The 17624-nt window shown below is 48.5% G+C and overlaps 1 protein-coding gene across 1 annotated transcript in view; it reads right to left on the minus strand.

The window, feature by feature from the left end:
- The window catches only part of LOC114231795 (uncharacterized), a 49351-nt gene that overhangs the window by 19619 nt on the left and 12108 nt on the right, over window positions 1-17624 (minus strand). The window contains exons 2-12 of the mRNA XM_054713684.1: window positions 13170-13201; window positions 10468-10512; window positions 9219-9260; window positions 8861-8890; window positions 5053-5097; window positions 4414-4461; window positions 4206-4252; window positions 4054-4103; window positions 3565-3782; window positions 3221-3471; window positions 576-710 (exon numbers count right to left, since the gene is read on the minus strand). Of these exons, the coding sequence (XP_054569659.1) occupies window positions 576-710; window positions 3221-3471; window positions 3565-3782; window positions 4054-4103; window positions 4206-4252; window positions 4414-4461; window positions 5053-5097; window positions 8861-8890; window positions 9219-9260; window positions 10468-10512; window positions 13170-13201 (943 nt within the window). The remainder of the gene's footprint in view (window positions 1-575; window positions 711-3220; window positions 3472-3564; window positions 3783-4053; window positions 4104-4205; window positions 4253-4413; window positions 4462-5052; window positions 5098-8860; window positions 8891-9218; window positions 9261-10467; window positions 10513-13169; window positions 13202-17624) is intronic.

The raw sequence follows: 17624 nt of genomic DNA on the forward strand, positions 1-17624 counted from the left end.
GTAACTTAAAATAAAACTTGAGTTTTTCATTCCTTTGATGCTAACACTAAAGAATTTAATGAAACATTCAAGAAAATTTAAAACCCTTTAAAAGGGAAAGTGATCGGCTAGTCTATCTTTGCAATGGTTGCAGACTAATCCTTAAATTCAAAGCATCTTTGGGCCCTAGCCGGTTTAGCTCAGTGGGTAGAGCATCGGCCTATGGACCAAAGGGTCCTGGGTTCGACTCCGATCAAGGGCACATACAGGATCCTCCCCGGCCCGGGCCCTGGTCAGGCCTCATGCAGGAGGCAACTAATCGATGTGTTCCTCTCACATTAATATTTCTCCCTGTCTTACCCTCTCTCTAAAAATCAATGGAAAAATATCCTCAGGTGAGGATTTAAAAAAAAAAAAAAGCATCTTTGGAATAAGCTACAAGATTAGCAAGATGACTGTTTTCGTATAAGTAGGAAATAAAAAACGAGAACAAAATGGATTCCTTTTCACCATTTTAATGGATTCAAAATACCATAGCTAAGAAATATCCATCCCTCCCTGTTATTACACTCCAGGTTGGTGTATAAAATATGTACCTCAGGGATGATGTCTGCTTCCGGTTCACTGACCAGTCTGTACTTCTTCCCATTCTGCAATAACTTCAGGCACACAGGAGGCTTGTCGATTTTCATGAATTTCTTAGAGGAGTGCTTGACAGCCTTGGCAATATCCTAAAGATGGAAATAGGTTTTGGTTGTGAAACGCACCAGCAACAACTCTAAGAGACCTAGCCGTGCAGGGCCAGGCTGCAGGTGCCTCATTTCCTCCTCCCAAGTGCCGGCCCGAGTGACTTCCTTGGTGCTCTCAGAAGAAATGCTGAAGCTCAGGCGCCTTCAGTCTGCACCGTGGGCTCCTGCATCTCCAAACATCCTTCTGTAAAAGCCCGACAGCTAAAAGCAGCACAGGTAGCCCGCGGGGCATCGACTTGCTTCTGGAGAACCTGACAAACTTAAGTTAGCACCAGCATCTACATCTGTGCTTGTTACGTGCCCACCACGGGGATGGAAAGCAACTGTTTTAGGGCTGGGCCCAGTTTACTCAGCGTTGTTTCTCCCCAGCACTTCGTTTCCAGCTGGTTGTCACAACTACCCCCCTGGAGGGGACACTGATTTTGTATGTATTGCTCGAATGGCCCCCAAGAGGTTAAAGCAACCTTTGGCCCAGGTTCCCTTGGTAAAGCAGCTGTGCAGCTGACATGAAATGTGGGTTTCCTGTAGGCAAAGGTCAAGGAAACCTTTTCCTGCACAGGAAAAAAAAAATCCCACGAAGAAGAATGCAAACATAAAACATCTGCCAGACAGGGCTTCCTGCCTGCGCTGGGCGTGCGCCCTATTGTTCCGGTGGCTCCTCCTCTCCGTTTGCTGACGGGACTGCTTCTTACCCAGCTTCCCAGCAAGCACGGAAAATGCCCTTTTAGTCGACTGAATTTACTTTTCAAACTACAAAGTTCTTGACTTTGGGTGGTGGGCACACTGCAGTAAACAGATCTTGTACCATAGAAATGTACACTTGAAACCTACATGATCCTATTAATCAATGTCACCCCAATAAATTTATTTTTTTAAAAAGCTGCCCAGCTCAGCAATTGAATGTCAACCCAGGAACCAAGAGATCACTGGTTCGGTTCCCAATCAAGGCATATGGCCAGGTTGTGGGCTCAATCATTGATGATTCTCTCTCTTCATTAATGTTTTTCTCTCTCTCTCCCTCTCCCTTGCTCTCTAAAATCAATAGAAACTTCTTTTTAAAGTTGCCCAGAAATCAACCAACCCACCTTGGGTTTGCTGTAAAAACTAAACCTTTATTATTTTGAACAAAAAAATTTTTTTAAAAATACAAAGCTCATTAAATAATAGTATTTATTCCAAACCTATGCTAATTATACTTTAGATGGTATTGTTTTTATACCATTTTGAAAACTAGCTTTTCCCAATTGAACATGTTATCATTAATGAGATTACAAAAAGCAGGCTTACCTTCTTAGGAAGAAACTAAAAGCCTATATTACTTACTATAAAGTGTTTAAATTTTCATACATATTGCTAATTATAATCAGTATGATCAATTTTAAAGTCCAGGAAATACTACAACCTAAACCTCTGGGAGTAGATAGTTTGATATAAATTCTGTAATTCAAACTAGAACTCCTCAATTAGTATAGTACACTTCAGATCTAATGCCTAATTTTTTGTTTTGTTTTTTAATGCTTACATTACTTATGTCAAACCCTGATCTAAGATCTGAAAGTATAATTTCAAGGCACTGTTTTATCTGTCTACTTTGTTTATTTGTTCTCCACCTACCTCTAAGCCATTACAAGTGCACTGAGAAAGGCGAAAAGTATGAAAGGACATTCAATTACCACTATTCTAATCTATTTAGTTCAGAAAATGGGCTCAATATCACAGTCTTATTCTACATCCTGGAAAACTGAACCACGATGAATTTTTCCAAACTCCCTCCTCTTCCCTCACCGCAACAGGGGATTCATGAATATTTGCTGCCATAAAACACAGAATGCTGAGGCCACGAACCATAGGACAATTTTTTATCCAAAACATTGCTCTGCGTTTAATGAGTTAACCTGGGAGGCCCATCATATCTGAGGAGCGTTAGGCCAACGAGAAATCTCAAGTCGCCCTATTCTGGACCCAAAGACCCCAGATGTCTCCCCGGTGTTTTCTGGAACAGGTGCTTCTCACACTCTAACCATGCCCGAGTCCCCTGGGAATCCTGCCGAGTACAGGCTCTGCTTCGGTGGGTCTGATGTAGGGCTGAGCGTGCGCCAAAATTGCAACAAGCTCCCAGCTGATGCCGAGGGTCCTTGTCCCCTGGTTCCCAGACGACGTTCTGAGAGGTATTGCTGCAGAGAGCAGCCGGCCTCGGCTGTCCATCAGGCAACCCTCAAAGGCCAGGCCTGCTTGCCTGGGCCAACCCCACCCCTGAAGAGCTACCTCCCCATCTGCTGTCTTCGTGATGCCCTTGACGTGTATAGACAACCATACTCCGTGGATCCGAGGACTCGGGGCACACCCAGGCACTGACATCATAACCTCTGTAGGTAAGTGCCAAATTAGACCCAAAGGGGGGCACCTAACAGGGCCAGGACCCACACCTACACGTGGTGTGATGTTTGAACACAAAGAACCGAACGTTCATTATTCCTGTTTATTGGCTTTACCTTGATGAAGGACTCGTTATTGGTTGCTATGTACACCCGGAAAGATAAGGATGGGTTCTGGTCGATGACTTTGTACAGAATCACAGCCCCGTGGTGGTATAATGTTTCTTCGCTTTGAATAACAGGTCCCACAGGAGAAAGAGAGCTCACGTGCCATTTGACGTGGGTCGCAGAATGATCCACAGTGCATTCTAACGAGGCCTCGGAATTTTTAACATGTAAGACTTTGAATGTCATATTGGCATCATGGCCTGTTAAAACATGAAGGTACATGAGTGGTCCAGGTGTTACAGGGGTTGCACACATACACACCATCATTAACATTTTAGCAAACAAGTACTTACGACCCAAGCAGAGGGAATGTGGAAACTGGATGGAGGTAAGACAGGCTGGGTCACATTTGACATCAAACATGGGTCCCCCGACAGCCCAGGGCTTGACAACCAGGTCTGCGTATTTGCTCCAGGACAAAATGCAATACTTGATGTCAACTTTCCTGTTAACCTCAAAGATCAGGCCAGTTTCCGTGCACTCGTACACTCCCTCCGTGTCCACCTTCAGCCTGCGTTGGACAGACAAGAACACCTGCTGAGTCTCAATGTTCGGTTGGGAGAAGACTTCTTACAATTATTTACATTTTTAATTTCACTCAAAAGCATTAAGGAAACTGTGCATTTTAAAGAAGCATCATTATCAAAGAAAACAATCCAGGTAATTACATAAAATGTATGACATTAGTTATGCTATTTTATGTCTCCCCTAATGGGCGTTATGTTTATGCAGAAAATTAAATTACTGATAATACTAAGTCTCCTGTATTCACAATTACTTACAAAAACTGTCCCCCGGAAAGGAGTCTGGGGGTCACTTGTTCATTGTGTTTCTGGAGAAAAATACATATGTAATAAATAAATAACATATAATTAAGTGTTTTCTTAAATAAAACAAAATAGAGAGTCATATTCTATAATTAAAAGATACTTACATTTTCAGCATTACAGTGTTGACAGTGAGGTTCAATTTTGATACATTCTAAATAACAGAGACAAAGTTTTACTTATATGAATGTGATCGGCATTTTCAAATAATAATTTTTAAATAAATATGTGTAATATGCTCAATTATAAAATTCAAAGGTATATATGCCCCTCAGCAATAATTAAAATAATGTTTTGGAAAACTTAAGTTCATACCTGAATTAAAATGATCTGTGGGTGACTCCTTGTCTCCCCATCCTTCAGCTGTAAAAGATGTTGTCACACATCTATTGGCACAAGTCAATCACGGGGTAAATCTCCTACTAAACACACCCCTTCAGCTTCACAGCCAACAGGAACTTTCAACACATTTTAACCGTCTCTGTGTGTTGATTCAATGACACATGAAATGTTGTCATATTTGAGAATCCCACTGCAGGTCTAAGGCAGGGGTGGGGAACCGTTTTTTCTGCCAAGGGCCCTTTGGATATTTGTAACATCATTCCTGGGTCATACAAAATTATCAACTTAAAAATCAGCCTGCTCTATTCGGTCAAGCATTTCATTAACTCATCCCTAATGCCTTGGCAGGGCCAGACCAAATGATTTTGTGGGCCTTACATGGCCCGCGGGCCGGACGTTCCCCGACCCTGGTAATGCATGGAAATAAGTTTGAACGTGACAAGTTTCAACGCACCCCGTTTGGGCACATAACTCTTTATCTGACGTTTTTATGCAGCAGCCACTGCTCTCAGCATCCCTCAACCTTATCCTCGCATCCTCCTGACAGTTCTGCATGGAGACGGCGGGGTGAATCAGACAGAATAAGAAGGCAGCACGCTGCCTCGCTCTTACCCGGAGCGGAAGCGCCCTCGGCGGAAGCCTCTCCCAGTTCCCCATCTGTGGAGACAAGAAGGGCTTAGGGCACAGGTGCTCTCGAACAATCTCCTCCTTCCCGCCCCCTCACCCCGCCAGCTTCTCAACCAGAGCACTTGGCCCCTCCTGAAGGCTGACCGGAGGCAGGAAATGAGCAGGAGTCCTTGTTCCCCAGATAAGGCTTGGCTGACACCATAGGCTGTCAGAGTTAGGGAGGGACGTGCTTGGAAGGGAGAAAGGGGTTAACATCTGATTTCAGGCATAAACTGGAATCTGAGTTGAGGCAGTTTGTAAGGCTCTCTGACTTAGCGCGCAGACTCCTTCCACGTGGTTCCAGACTCGACAAGACCCAGGTGCCCACCTCCGGGCCCTGACTGCCCTCCAATCACCACCACCACCACCACCACTACCACCACCACCACCACCACACCCCCCACCATTTCTCCACCCAAAAGCACACTCCTGACTCAGGGCCTTTGCACGTCCTATCTCCTCCCACAGATATTCTCGTTGCTCACTCTCTCACACCCTTGAGGTGTGTGCTCAGGGTCACCTTACCTGAGCACTGTCCTACTGGCCCCGCTGAAACAGGGCCTGCCTGACGCACTCACTCTTCCCCCTTCATTTCCCTTCAGCATCCCCCTCCCCCTGACCTGGCACCTGCAGTTCAGTGTGTCTGCTGCCTGGCTCTCTCCCCACTAGAATGTAAGCTTCAGAACTGTTATCACTAGGGCCTGGTAAGGGTTCAATGCCTATTTCCTGAGTGACCAGAATTCCGTAATACCAGAAATCCTATATAATAAAAGCCTAATATGCTAAGTGTCCAGTCGTCCATTCAACCAATCAAAGTGTAATATGCTAATGATATGGTAAGGCCACTCAACCGCTCGCTATGATGTGCTCTGACCACCAGGGGGCAGAGAGTCGACAGGTCGACCAGTTGCTATGACGTGCACTGACCACCAGGGGGGCAGACGCTCCGACTGGTAGGTTAGCTTGCTGCTGGGGTCCAGCCAATCAGGACTGAGTGAGATGGGCCGGACATGCCCTGGAGCCCTCCCATGGTCCCTCCCTGGCTGGCCAACCTCCCGCGTCCCTCCCTGACCCCAATCGTGCACCGATCAGGTCCCTCGGTCTGGCCTGCGCCCTCTCGCAATCTGGGCTGAGGGAGCCCCCCCACCCGAGTGCACAAATTTTGTGCACTGGGCCTCTAGTGTACTATGAAAGGGAACAGCGCTGGATTTCCTATTATCTACACTGGCCACTGCTTGCATGAGCTTGGGCTGTCTAGTTATGTTACTAAATCTCTCCATGCCTCACTTTCCTCATCTGTTAAATAGGGATTAAAATACTACCACCCCACAAAGTTGGGAAAATTAATTATAGTTAGGGGCTGTGCCTCGCACTCAGCAATTCCTCAATGCGTGTTACCTGATAACTATTATTTTGCTACGGTGATGGGTAGGATTCATTAAAAAATTCAAGAATTCTAAAGTAGCCTGGCCAGTGTGGCTCAGTGGTTGAGCATCAACCCATGAACTCAGGCAACTCAATCCCCAGTGGATGTGTGCAGGAGGCAGCCAATCAATGCTTCCCTCTCATCGATGTTTCTATCTCTCTATCCCTCTCCCTTCCTTCTCTCTCTAAAATCAATAAAAACATTTTTTTTTTCAAAGAATTCCAAAGTAGACAACAACCTTGTCCCTTGGGGTCAGATGCCTGGCTTTATATTTTAAATGTCTGAACGGCCTTTGGGAGGGTCGCCCTGGGGTGGCACAGCACTCCTCAACACGGGTGAAAGGCCCTGTGCCCTCACCAGTGCCCAGCGGTGTGGCCTTCCCGCAGGACAGAGCTCCATCTGGAGCTACACAAGCTGCCTCATCTCTGGGACTTTCAGAGCAGTCAGTGTCCAGGGACCAGGGTTGCAAGAGAGAACCAACTTCAAAAAACAGCACTAAAACGAATGGCAAAGGGAGACTGAGAGGATTCAAATCCTGGACTCAGAATACAATAGATGAAGAGGCTCTGAAATACTGACCCCAGTCCTGCACCACACAACCCGCCCATCAGATTCCCTCAGCCACTGTCCCTTAAAGGATGATTAAATTCTAAATTATGTAATGGCATACGTCACATTGTATTTCATCCACATCCCATGTTTTTCTGTCTTGCTGTCTGCCTTGGGAGTAGAAAAAGGAAAAGAGTTTAGAGGATCCTAACCAGCAGGCAAACCCCATCTGTGACTAGGTCTTCCCAGCCAAAGTGGAGGAATTGGTGCGATTCTCCCCAGCCCATGAGCCACAGCTTCTCTCCGATCTATACCCAAGGACGATCGCAGAGCTCAGGCCTGTGAGTACGGATACATCCAATCACGAGGAAGATGGATGGGCCACAGTGCCAGCCAGCCCACGCAGGAGCAAGCATCCCGGGGGTGGCCCACCTCTTCCTCTTGAGAATGGAAGTAAGTGGGAGGGTGTCTGCCCCCTCTCTCCCCGAGTGAGGAGAATAAGAGGCCTTTTCACAAAAAGAGTAACCCTCAGGGAAGGCAGGGCCCTTTGGATGAACCTGGGCTCTAAGGACAAGCACCCTCTGCCCACAGAAGACATTAGAGCACTTTCACTGCCAAAGACTTCGGTGCCTAATCCAGCAGGGCCAGGGCCAGCCGCTCCTGCCCGCACATGCCCTGCCTGACCGCACTGACCCCAGCCTGCCACCCAATTCTGAGCCTGTCGTGAGCTCCGCTGACTCCCAGTGCCTTCCACCGGGGTTGCCGGCCGTGGCCCAGACCTCGCTTCTGGACCGTAAAGGGTCCTGCCTCTGGACCCTGGGTCCCCATGGCCATTGACCCAGTTAGCGGCCGGAGACCACAAAGGTGTGATCCCTACACGCAGCTTTCTGCTTCCATTCCTGCCCGAAGCCAATCGGTGGAGGATGGACTTTTGACTACATTTCGAAGGATGAAACAATCCATTAATGCATAAAGAAGACTGGGAGGCGGAGGGCCGGATCACATTTTTCCCTTTTGCATATCAGAATGGACATCGACTCCACGAGCGTAACAGGGAGATAATTACAGGTTTTTATCAACACACAACGTGACTGCAAAGAGCTTACAACGGCCTTCGGAGATTCCCATTGGGGAACTGCAGAGGGAATTAGATTAAGTGCAGAAGGCCTTCTGAGGGAACAGACTTCATTTATTTTAAGTGCTACTAAGAAGCCCTCCGACTGCCTCGTATAGTGTTTATGTTCACGGGCAGATCAGATGCTCAGACCGGGGACAAAAATCCTTTCGTATAATAGAATCAGTGAAAACACCAGCTTAGTCACTCACCAAACTTTAGACGCAAACCATACTTTATATTTAGAATCTATGTCCTTAAAAGTGGTTTCAGACTCAAGTTGCTCACAAAGAGCCAGAACAGCAAGCCAGGAACTGGAGACCACAAGTCCTGCCTCGTTTTCAGCAGCAGCGTGTTTACCCTGCGATCATCCCTGAGCAGTGACCAGCAGGAAGGAAGCCGGCACCACTGTGGCCACGCTGCGTATCGGGATCGGCCTCAATCTTCTCTCCTCGGGGAAGCCGTGAGAGCAGAGCCCCAATCTCTGCACCCCCCAGTGCAGAGAACACGGGCTCCAATGTTCAAAATGCTTAGAAGGTGCTTAATGGCTAACTCAGTTTTGCACAGAAAAAGATCAGGAACAAACTTAAAAAACCCCGAGGGCTAACTTTCTCTTTCTTCCTTTCAACAACAAAAGTAAAAATTCAGAGGAAGGATGTACTTACTGGTTTCTTCTGTTTTCGGCTCCTCATTATCTACAAAAAAAAAAAAAAAAAAAAAAAGGCTAAGTCAGATTCAGATGCCAGCTCGAGAAAACCCAGGCTAATGGGAGAATAGGTAAAATGGTTGCCTTTCACCAATAGCAACCATTTCCTGTCTTTCTTCTTCAGCTCATCCTGTTTTGCTACTTCGCTTGCCAACTAGAATTATTTCCCATGTAAGTACTTTTTTGGTACTTGACAAAAACCATGCTAGAAATTAGTATGTCCTGAAGCAATGAGAGGTGTGTGTATGGCTTTAAAATAAAAATAAAGGGTTGTGTGCTTCGCCTGAATTAAAGAAACAGATGCACAGACGACTTACCAGAGTCACTGTCAGAACTGCTCTCGGAACTGCTGTCCTCTCCTAAATAAAAACACACGCCAAGAAGCACACAACAAATAAGCAGCAGGAACCACTGTAACGACGCTGTTGAAAAATGGGTCCCAACTCAACTGATTTCTCCTTTTAGTCACTTCTCTAGTCCACCACTAAGGGGGCTTAAGCTTCCTTGGAAATGGACACAATAAACTTGAACCGTTTAAGTATGAGCTCAGCTCACACGCGGGCTGCAGTCATCGTCCATGGGTGTCACCCGAGTCCTACCCGGCCTTGACCTGCCCACTGCGCCCATCTCGCCCCTGCGCTTGCACACCTAGGAGGTTCCCAGGCACACGTTCCATGCGGACGGTGCAGAATTCTGGAGTGTAGATGCCATTTCACGGGAGCACAGGACAAATTTAGTCCACGTTGCTAACGACTACTGGAAAGAGTGGGCCCCGAGAATGCTCCCGTCACTTCCTCACCCCCCAACTCAGCAGCTCCGCCCACTGCAATCAGGCTTCTGTTCCCACAGCTAGTCTGGGATCCTTTCCCCGATGACCCACAGGCCTGCTCAACCCCAGGCCCAAGGCATCCGCAGGGAAAGACACCAACCACTTCCTCTTGCCCACATGACCTTCCCGTGGAGCCTCTCCTGGCTCTCCTCCAGCCTCTCTGAGTGCCCTCCACTTGCCTCTGGGCTTCTCTCCACCATCCACCCCCATCTCCTCTCCACCACCCACCCCCAACTACTAAAGCCCCAGGCCCCACTCCCCACTCCCAGCCTCCTTTCCAGCCATCTGACCTTCAGTCTCTGAAAGCAGCACTGTCTCTGGAACTAGGACAACTCTTCCCCACATCTGCCCTGTTACCCCAATTTATCACCTCCTCCAGGAAGCCTCCCAGGACTACCCCAGCCAAGTATCCACCACCTGGCTGGACTCACTTGGGACCCTGTATTAAGTTAAAGTGGCCAGTCTGAAAATGACCTAAATGCCTCATCAGATAAATTCCAGTCCCACTAAGTACAGCTTTATCACCAAACTTTAAGGTAATTGACTTCCCGAGAACAGGTAATCATAAAACTTTAAAATTTACTCAACTCTTTCAAGTTGAAAGATGGAAGTCCCTACCTTTCACTCAGACTGTTCGAAGTGAATCAGAAAAATAAACTGTAATTTACCTTGCTATGAATTAGTGATTGTATAAAAATTTCACTTGGGCATTTACCAATATTAATCAGATCCTTTACCTGATTTAGAGTCCTTTGAAGTATCTAGGTTGGGGCTAGGGCAACCTACATTTTGAGAAAGAAAGAAATGTGTAAATACGACCATACAGTAAACCATTATGTTCTCTTTTTTTGTAAAAGCCACTTAGCCCATAATAGTAGAAGCTCCCTCTACTACAAACTGAATTACCTCTTTAGACCCACAGCAACCTTGCATGTCAAACTAATGCAAATGATGTCATAGTCTCAGGAGAAAAAAAGAGATAGACCAAGAAACCTTAAGCCTTTTCCAGTAAAGACAGAACAGGAAGCCAACAAACTTGAGATTTACACTGGGTTGGTTCCCTGGTAAACTCTGAGTTTTGTGCCAAAGCAACTGCATTTGTTTCTCTGATCAGCTCAGCAGCGCCCTAAAGACATCCCTGGCCACTGAGTAACTTGACACCAGAAAGAAAGAAACAGCACCTGGTTTTAGGTTTTGTCACTGAAAGGCCGACCACGGTGTGCCTACACCCAAGAATCGACGTTCTTCCCCAGGAGAAGGACTGTCAACCGTTTAGTGAAAGGACACAGACGGGTTGAGGCTAAGGCTCAGGAGTTGGCAGGGTATGTTGCCACCAGACCGGGGAAGGCCTCGAATGCCACTCGGAAGAACGGGCGCCCCTGATGGTTCTACAGGGAATGCCACGGAGGCACAGACGACACACTGGTAAGAGCTTCAGACTGGCCCTGGCGGTCCCCGAGATGGTGGCTACTGGGGGGCACTGATGTTCAGGACGGACCACACTCCGGCGAGCCTCACGCCAGGAGGCCACGGCAGAGATCCGGATATGAAGTGACGAGAGCCGAGGCCAGGGTGAGTGGGTACGGGAAAGGAGAAATGGCAGATGATGGAGGAGAAGGGGGTGGCAGAAGTTACCTCCGATGTTAAATGTAGCCAGAACATGTCTGTGTAGGGAAGGACGGCTCCTCAGTTCTCATGCCCGGGTCTGTGTTTATGCCACGCTCCATTAGGCTGCCCCAGAGAATGGGACCTCTCATGCCCCCTGGACCCGGAACAGGCATCCACCCCGGCTGGTGAACCACAGCAACTTAACTACGGGTTAACTAACGCCCTCGGGCTTGGGCAGAGACTACCGTCCCCCGCAATTGTATAAACATGGACTCAGTGCCTAACTGCGCCGTAGGCACTCGGCAGAAATGGGGAGAAAATCCATGCCCCAGAAAACAGCTTATGGGTTAATGCGGCGATGAGGGCAGGAGCAGCTGTGCGTTAAGACAAATCACTGCAAGAAATCACAACAATACTATACGAAACTAGGCCAGCGTTTTGTTGGTCCAAGAGAGAGAAACTGAGACCAATCACTGAAGATGAGGGACTCAGCACAAGTTCATGAATCTGGGTGAGCTGACACAAGTCTTGGAGGCGAAATGTGAGGGGAGGGAGAGGCATCTCAGGCAGACAGAAACGGGCAAAAGCAAAGCTGGGGTGGGGTGAGGGGTGGGGGTGGCGTGTTTGCAGGTGGGAGGTTCATGTCAGCACTGGGAAGGAGAGCCCCCAGGTCTGACCAGTCTTGACAGATGCCTGGCATCCCCAGGCACTGCACACTCCAGCCGAACGCTACACAAACCTTGATTAGATTGTAATCATGACGCTTTTATTAGGCAGGTTATTGCTCTGCACTGAAAAAATGAGCCACAAGATGGAAACAGAACTTGCAAAAGTAAGACAGTGGCCCCAGGATGGACTAGGCCAGTGGTCGGCAAACTCATTAGCCAACAGAGCCAAGTATCAACAGTACAACGATTGAAATTTCTTTTGAGAGCCAAATTTTTTAAACTTAAACTTCTTCTAACACCACTTCTTCAAAATAGACTCGCCCAGGCCGTGGTATTTTGTGGAAGAGCCACAACTCAAGGGGCCAAAGAGCCGCATGTGGCTCGCGAGCCGCAGTTTGCCGACCACGGGACTAGGGAGTTTGAGTGACACAGACTAGCACCTCAAGTGGCCTCGGGACCCTCCTCCAGAATGGCTCTCAGCCATGCAGCGTGGGCCAAAGAGGCCAAGGCGAGAACTACAGCCCTGCACACGCTTTATAGACTCAAAACAAGCAGCACAAGTCCAGAGAGGACTCGATCCTCAGCAGTCCCACCAAACCCAGGAGCAGACCTACTTTATTCCTTTAATTCGAGAGTTCTGATTTGACCCAGCATCAGGGAGAGAATTGTGTTGCTGCTTCATTAAGTGTATAAAACTGATGATCACACTCAGGTATTAAAGATAACACCTAGTTTTTATGTACGGAAAATTTATAGCATTCAGGAGCTAATACTTCGTTATTGAATTTAAACTTGAATGGCAATTCTCCCCAGTTGCATCCGATACGTACGTTATTAAATTTAAACGTACGTTAAAAAGAACATTAGACCCAGAGTTTAATAAGAGCATTTATGTCCTATCATCAACTTGTGAAAAGCTACAAAGGCCCAGATTCTTTACATTTCACCCTTTTAAGTATCTGTTGAAAAATAAAATTTTAAAGAAAAGTCATATCCTTTCATCCTAACCTAATGATTATCTTAATACATTTCCATAAGTCAGTGAATGCATGAACGTAACAAAGCAACTGCAGGCAGTAAGTAAAATTAATAAAGAAATCATTTTCTAAAACTGCAAATGTTTCATACAATTTCTCAATAACACTGACTTAGCGGTACCATACCTTTTTCTTCTGAAGAGACACTGCGATCATCACTAAAACAAGAAAAGAAAAATAGTTTTATAAACTGATACTAATTTTATACACAATAATTATGAAAACCTTCAAAATGACCACTGTATTATGTTTCTCCAGAAATGCTGCGGGCGAAAGAACTCTCTCCCTGCTCAGTCCTCTTCCTGCCCCTCTCAATCTCCATGGCCTGACTCCACACCGCACCAACACACGCGGCTTATCCAGTGCGCCCTTGAACTCCCTGTCCTGGTACACCCCAGTAGGCAGCACTCCTTCCCGGGTTCACAGCACTGCCATGTCCATGCCCAGCCATCGGCATTCTTTGGTCATGTCTCCCGTAACTCAATCCTAATTGCCCATCCTGCACTGGCCTCCAGCCCTCACCTGGCTCCTCTGAGAGCCTCTCCCGGGTCCCCTCCTCTCCTGGATCCCCCTGCTCTCCAGGGTCCCCCTCCTCACCCGTTCCCCCTGCTCTCCCTGTCCCCCTGCTCTCCCTGGTCCCCTCCTCTCCTGGATCCCCCTGCTCTCCAGGGTCCCCCTCCTCACCCGTTCCCCCTGCTCTCCCTGTCCCCCTGCTCTCCTTGTCCCCCTCCTCTCCTGGATCCCCCTCCTCTCCTGGGTCCCCCTGCTCTCCTGGGTCCCCCTCCTCTCCTGGTCCCCCTGCTCTCCTGGGTCCCCCTCCTCTCCTGGTCCCCCTGCTCTCCAGGGTCCCCTCCTCTCCTGGTCCCCCTGCTCTCCCTGTCCCCCTGCTCTCCCTGTCCCCCTGCTCTCCTTGTCCCCCTCCTCTCCTGTATCCCCCTGCTCTCCTGGGTCTCCCCTCCTCTCCTGGATCCCCCTGCTCTCCTGGGTCCCCCCTCCTCTCCTGGATTCCTCTGCTCTTCCGGGTCCCCTGCTCTCCAGGTTCCCCCTGCTCTCCAGGGTCCCCCTCCTCACCCGGTCCCCCTGCTCTCCCTGGTCCCCTCCTCTCCTGGATTCCTCTGCTCTTCCGGGTCCCCTCCTCTCCTGGTCCCCCTCCTCTCCTGGTCCCCCTGCTCTCCTGGGTCCCCCTCCTCTCCCAGGTCTACTCACTATGTCTCTGGCCTCTTCCCTCAGACTCAAATGCCTGAGAAATGAAGGGCTCAGAGAGCACCCCTTTAACTAAGAGGTCCCTGCCCTGACCTGTGTGCCATCCTCGCCACTGCCTGAACCTCTCTGCCCTTCTCCAGCCACTTCACCAAAGAACTGGGTTTCCACGTTCCCACTCTCCATTCTCTCCCGTGTGAGCGAAACCGGAGCCACCAGCGACTCCTGCCCGGCAGACCCAGTGGGCTTGGTGACCTCATTCTCTTTAGACGAAGCAGGCAGCAGGCTCCTCCCATGGCTTCCAGACCCTCACCTGGTCTGCTCCCACCTCCCCTGTTTCAGGGGCCTCTCCTCTCTCATCTCCTGGCTCCATCGGCTCCAGCCTCCTGGGGACTGATGTGACCCAAAATCACACTGTGCACCCTCCTCTTACCGCTCCTCACTGCCTCGGAGCTCACCTCCACGCCAAGGCTTCAGATCCCAAATCTTTACCTCCTTCTCCGGCCTCTTCTCTGTGCCTGGGACCTGGGGGTCACTGAGCCTCCTCATACCTGCCCCCTCCCACATATACTCTTTCTGCCTCAGTTCAAGGCCTCTTTCTCCCTCCCTCTCTCATTGGCTCTCGCCTGGCTGGTTGAATATAAGTTCCTCCTAATTATCATGTCTTCCTGCAGTCTCTCCCTTGACTCATCCCTCATGTGACCCTTAGCATGTTATAATCCTGGCTTTGCTTATAACGTCTGTGGCTCCTCACCGCTTCCTAAGTTCATTGGCGTGGCACGAAGGACCTCCACATGCCCCCTTGTCTCCACCCTGCCTGCTCCCTCAGAGTGAAAGATCTTCAGTGTCCCAACAACACCCCAAATAGCCCACACTCTCACACAAAACACCATTCTCTGGTGAAGCCCCGCTGGGCCACTGCCTGTGGCCTTGCAGGTCATGCACCCCAACTCTGGGTGCTCCATGGACATGTACTATGATGTTGGGGTGCTCCCTGGAGTTGTGTGTGCATGCAAGTGACAGCCCTGCCTCCCCCTTGATGCCCAAAGTCCTACTCGTGCTTTAAGAACAGCACTTCTCCAGGTGTGGTCTGAGGACCCTCAGCACCCTGTCCGACGCCCACTAAAAACAGTTTTTCTCATCCACTGAAGAAAGATGAGGAAGAAAACAATAATGGTGTTATCTGCACTTACGAGTGTTGAAAATCTTCATTTTCTCATTTAATCAACCCAAAAATCCTATGAAGGCTATTTTACAAATACAGATACTAAAGCCCAGAGAGGTTAATTAAGTTCCTCAAGGTCACACAGCTAATAAATCAGAAAAGGATGCCCTTGACCCTAGGCCATTATGACTTCAAAGACCACATACTTGCCAGGTACCATGTCTTCCCTCACTCCCACCACTTCACCTCAAAATCCCAACTGCTGCCACAGTTCAGTAAAAGTAAACTGAGAAAGAAACGAAAAGGTGCAGACCAAGTGCTTTTTCTTTCCCTTCTCTGCCCAAGCTAGTGGGAACCCTGAGATTTCTATAAGCCTCCTTGACTCAAGATTTTACACTAGTAAGCTTTCCTGGTATACATACAGTATTTCCCAAGTTCCATGATCTTAGGAAATACATGTATTCTCATTTTCAGACCTAAATCTTTTTTTTTTTTATCCTAAACTGCTCAAAAGATCAGAGAGTAGAGGTGAACCCGAAATTGGTTAAGGCCTCAAGAAACTAAAAAAGGCTAATATCTGGTTCTGATGAAATGCATAAAAGAGCAAGCCAACCGCTACATCTTTTTTATTCTGGATTCGAACCTTTTATAATGCAGTCACTATGCCTTTCAATATTAAAATAATTATAAGAGCATGGGTTGGAAGTGAGCCATTCTTATTTTACAAAATATTTCTGCCTAAGTCCCACTCCTGTGTCCTCGATGACAAAAGCGCATTTTTCTCTTAACTGGCACTTTCATAATCCCCTTTCTGCAGCTGCTTATCTCTGTTTCCAGGCATGTACACATGTGCTCAGATATTAGACCTGCTGCTGAGACCCAGACGCCTCTGTATAAAACCTTTATTCCCTCCGTGAAGGAGACGACAGTAAGTGGTGTCCAAGACCAGATTAGTGAGGCTGCGGGGCAGACGGCCAGCTTTCTGCACAAAACACCTACCAGTTAAGGGGGGTGGGGGACAGGCTTAGATCCGAGGAGGAGGAGCCCACCCACACGGCAGCCCCCCACTGCCTTGTACAGCCAGGTGGAGGAAGCCAGACCCTACAGGGCCCTTGCCGGTCCATGGATGCTAGATCCCCACATTCTCTTCCTTTCTGCTTTTCCCGTGTGGTTTGTTATAAGGAAAACCATAGCAACCCTGGAGATAGAGCACCCATTCCAAATGCTCACAGTGTGATTTAGGGACTAGAGATCAGCAGGGAAGGGGCTTGGACATTTACTTAATAGCACTTAAAACTCCTTAATTTTTATCAGGACTCAATTGTTATGACTAGGTATAACTTCATGCCCATTAGCTTCCAGGCCCCAACTTATTACACCTTTCCCTTAGTAGAAGGTGGGGGGGGGGGGGGGGGGAGGACTCTGCACCTTGGAACAATAAAATCTCTGAGCTACAATAGGATTTAAAGAACAGGCTTAAGACTTCAAGGGGGTAATATAACCTGAGGGTATTTATTGCATGTTTGTTGGAAAAAAATGTGGATTATATTAAAACTAGAGGCCCAGGGCACGAAATTTGTGCACGGGGGGGTTGGGGGGAGGTCCTTCAGCCTGGCCTGTACCCTCTAGGAGTCCGGTAACCCTCGGGGGATGTCCAACAGTCAGACATCCTTAGCGCGGCTGCAGAGGTGGGAGAGGCACCGGCCACTGCCGCTGCGCTCGCCAGCTGTGAGCCCAGCTTCTGGCTGAGAGATGCTCCCCCTGTGGGAGCGCACTGACCACCAGGAGGCAGCTCCTGCGTTGAGCATCTGCCCCCTGGTGGTCAGTGCGCATCATAGCAACCGGTCGTTCTGCCGTTCAGTCGGTTTGCATATTAGCCTTTTATTATATAGGAGGATAGGTGCAAATGAATAAAACAACAAAATTGTGGCTGGAATTAAGTCATGGCTGCAGCAAAATGCGACCTAGAGCAAAACCAAATCCTCGAAGAGGCACAGTATGTTAGCGCTTCCAAAGCACTTTCAACCCCAGGAGTGCACCAGCTCCTCCCAGTACCTGCCAGGAATGCAGGGGAAGCGCTGCCATCCCACCGGCAGCGAGGACACCCAAGCTCAGAGGTGTTACATCCGTTGGCCAAACCCACCCAGGCTGGTGAAGCTGGGAGCTGAACGAGAATTCAGGAACTCTCACCTCTGCGGGAGCCTTTCCCCCATCTC

This window comes from Eptesicus fuscus, chromosome 3 (assembly GCF_027574615.1).
Source record: "Eptesicus fuscus isolate TK198812 chromosome 3, DD_ASM_mEF_20220401, whole genome shotgun sequence".
Classification (NCBI taxonomy): Eukaryota; Metazoa; Chordata; class Mammalia; order Chiroptera; family Vespertilionidae; genus Eptesicus; species Eptesicus fuscus.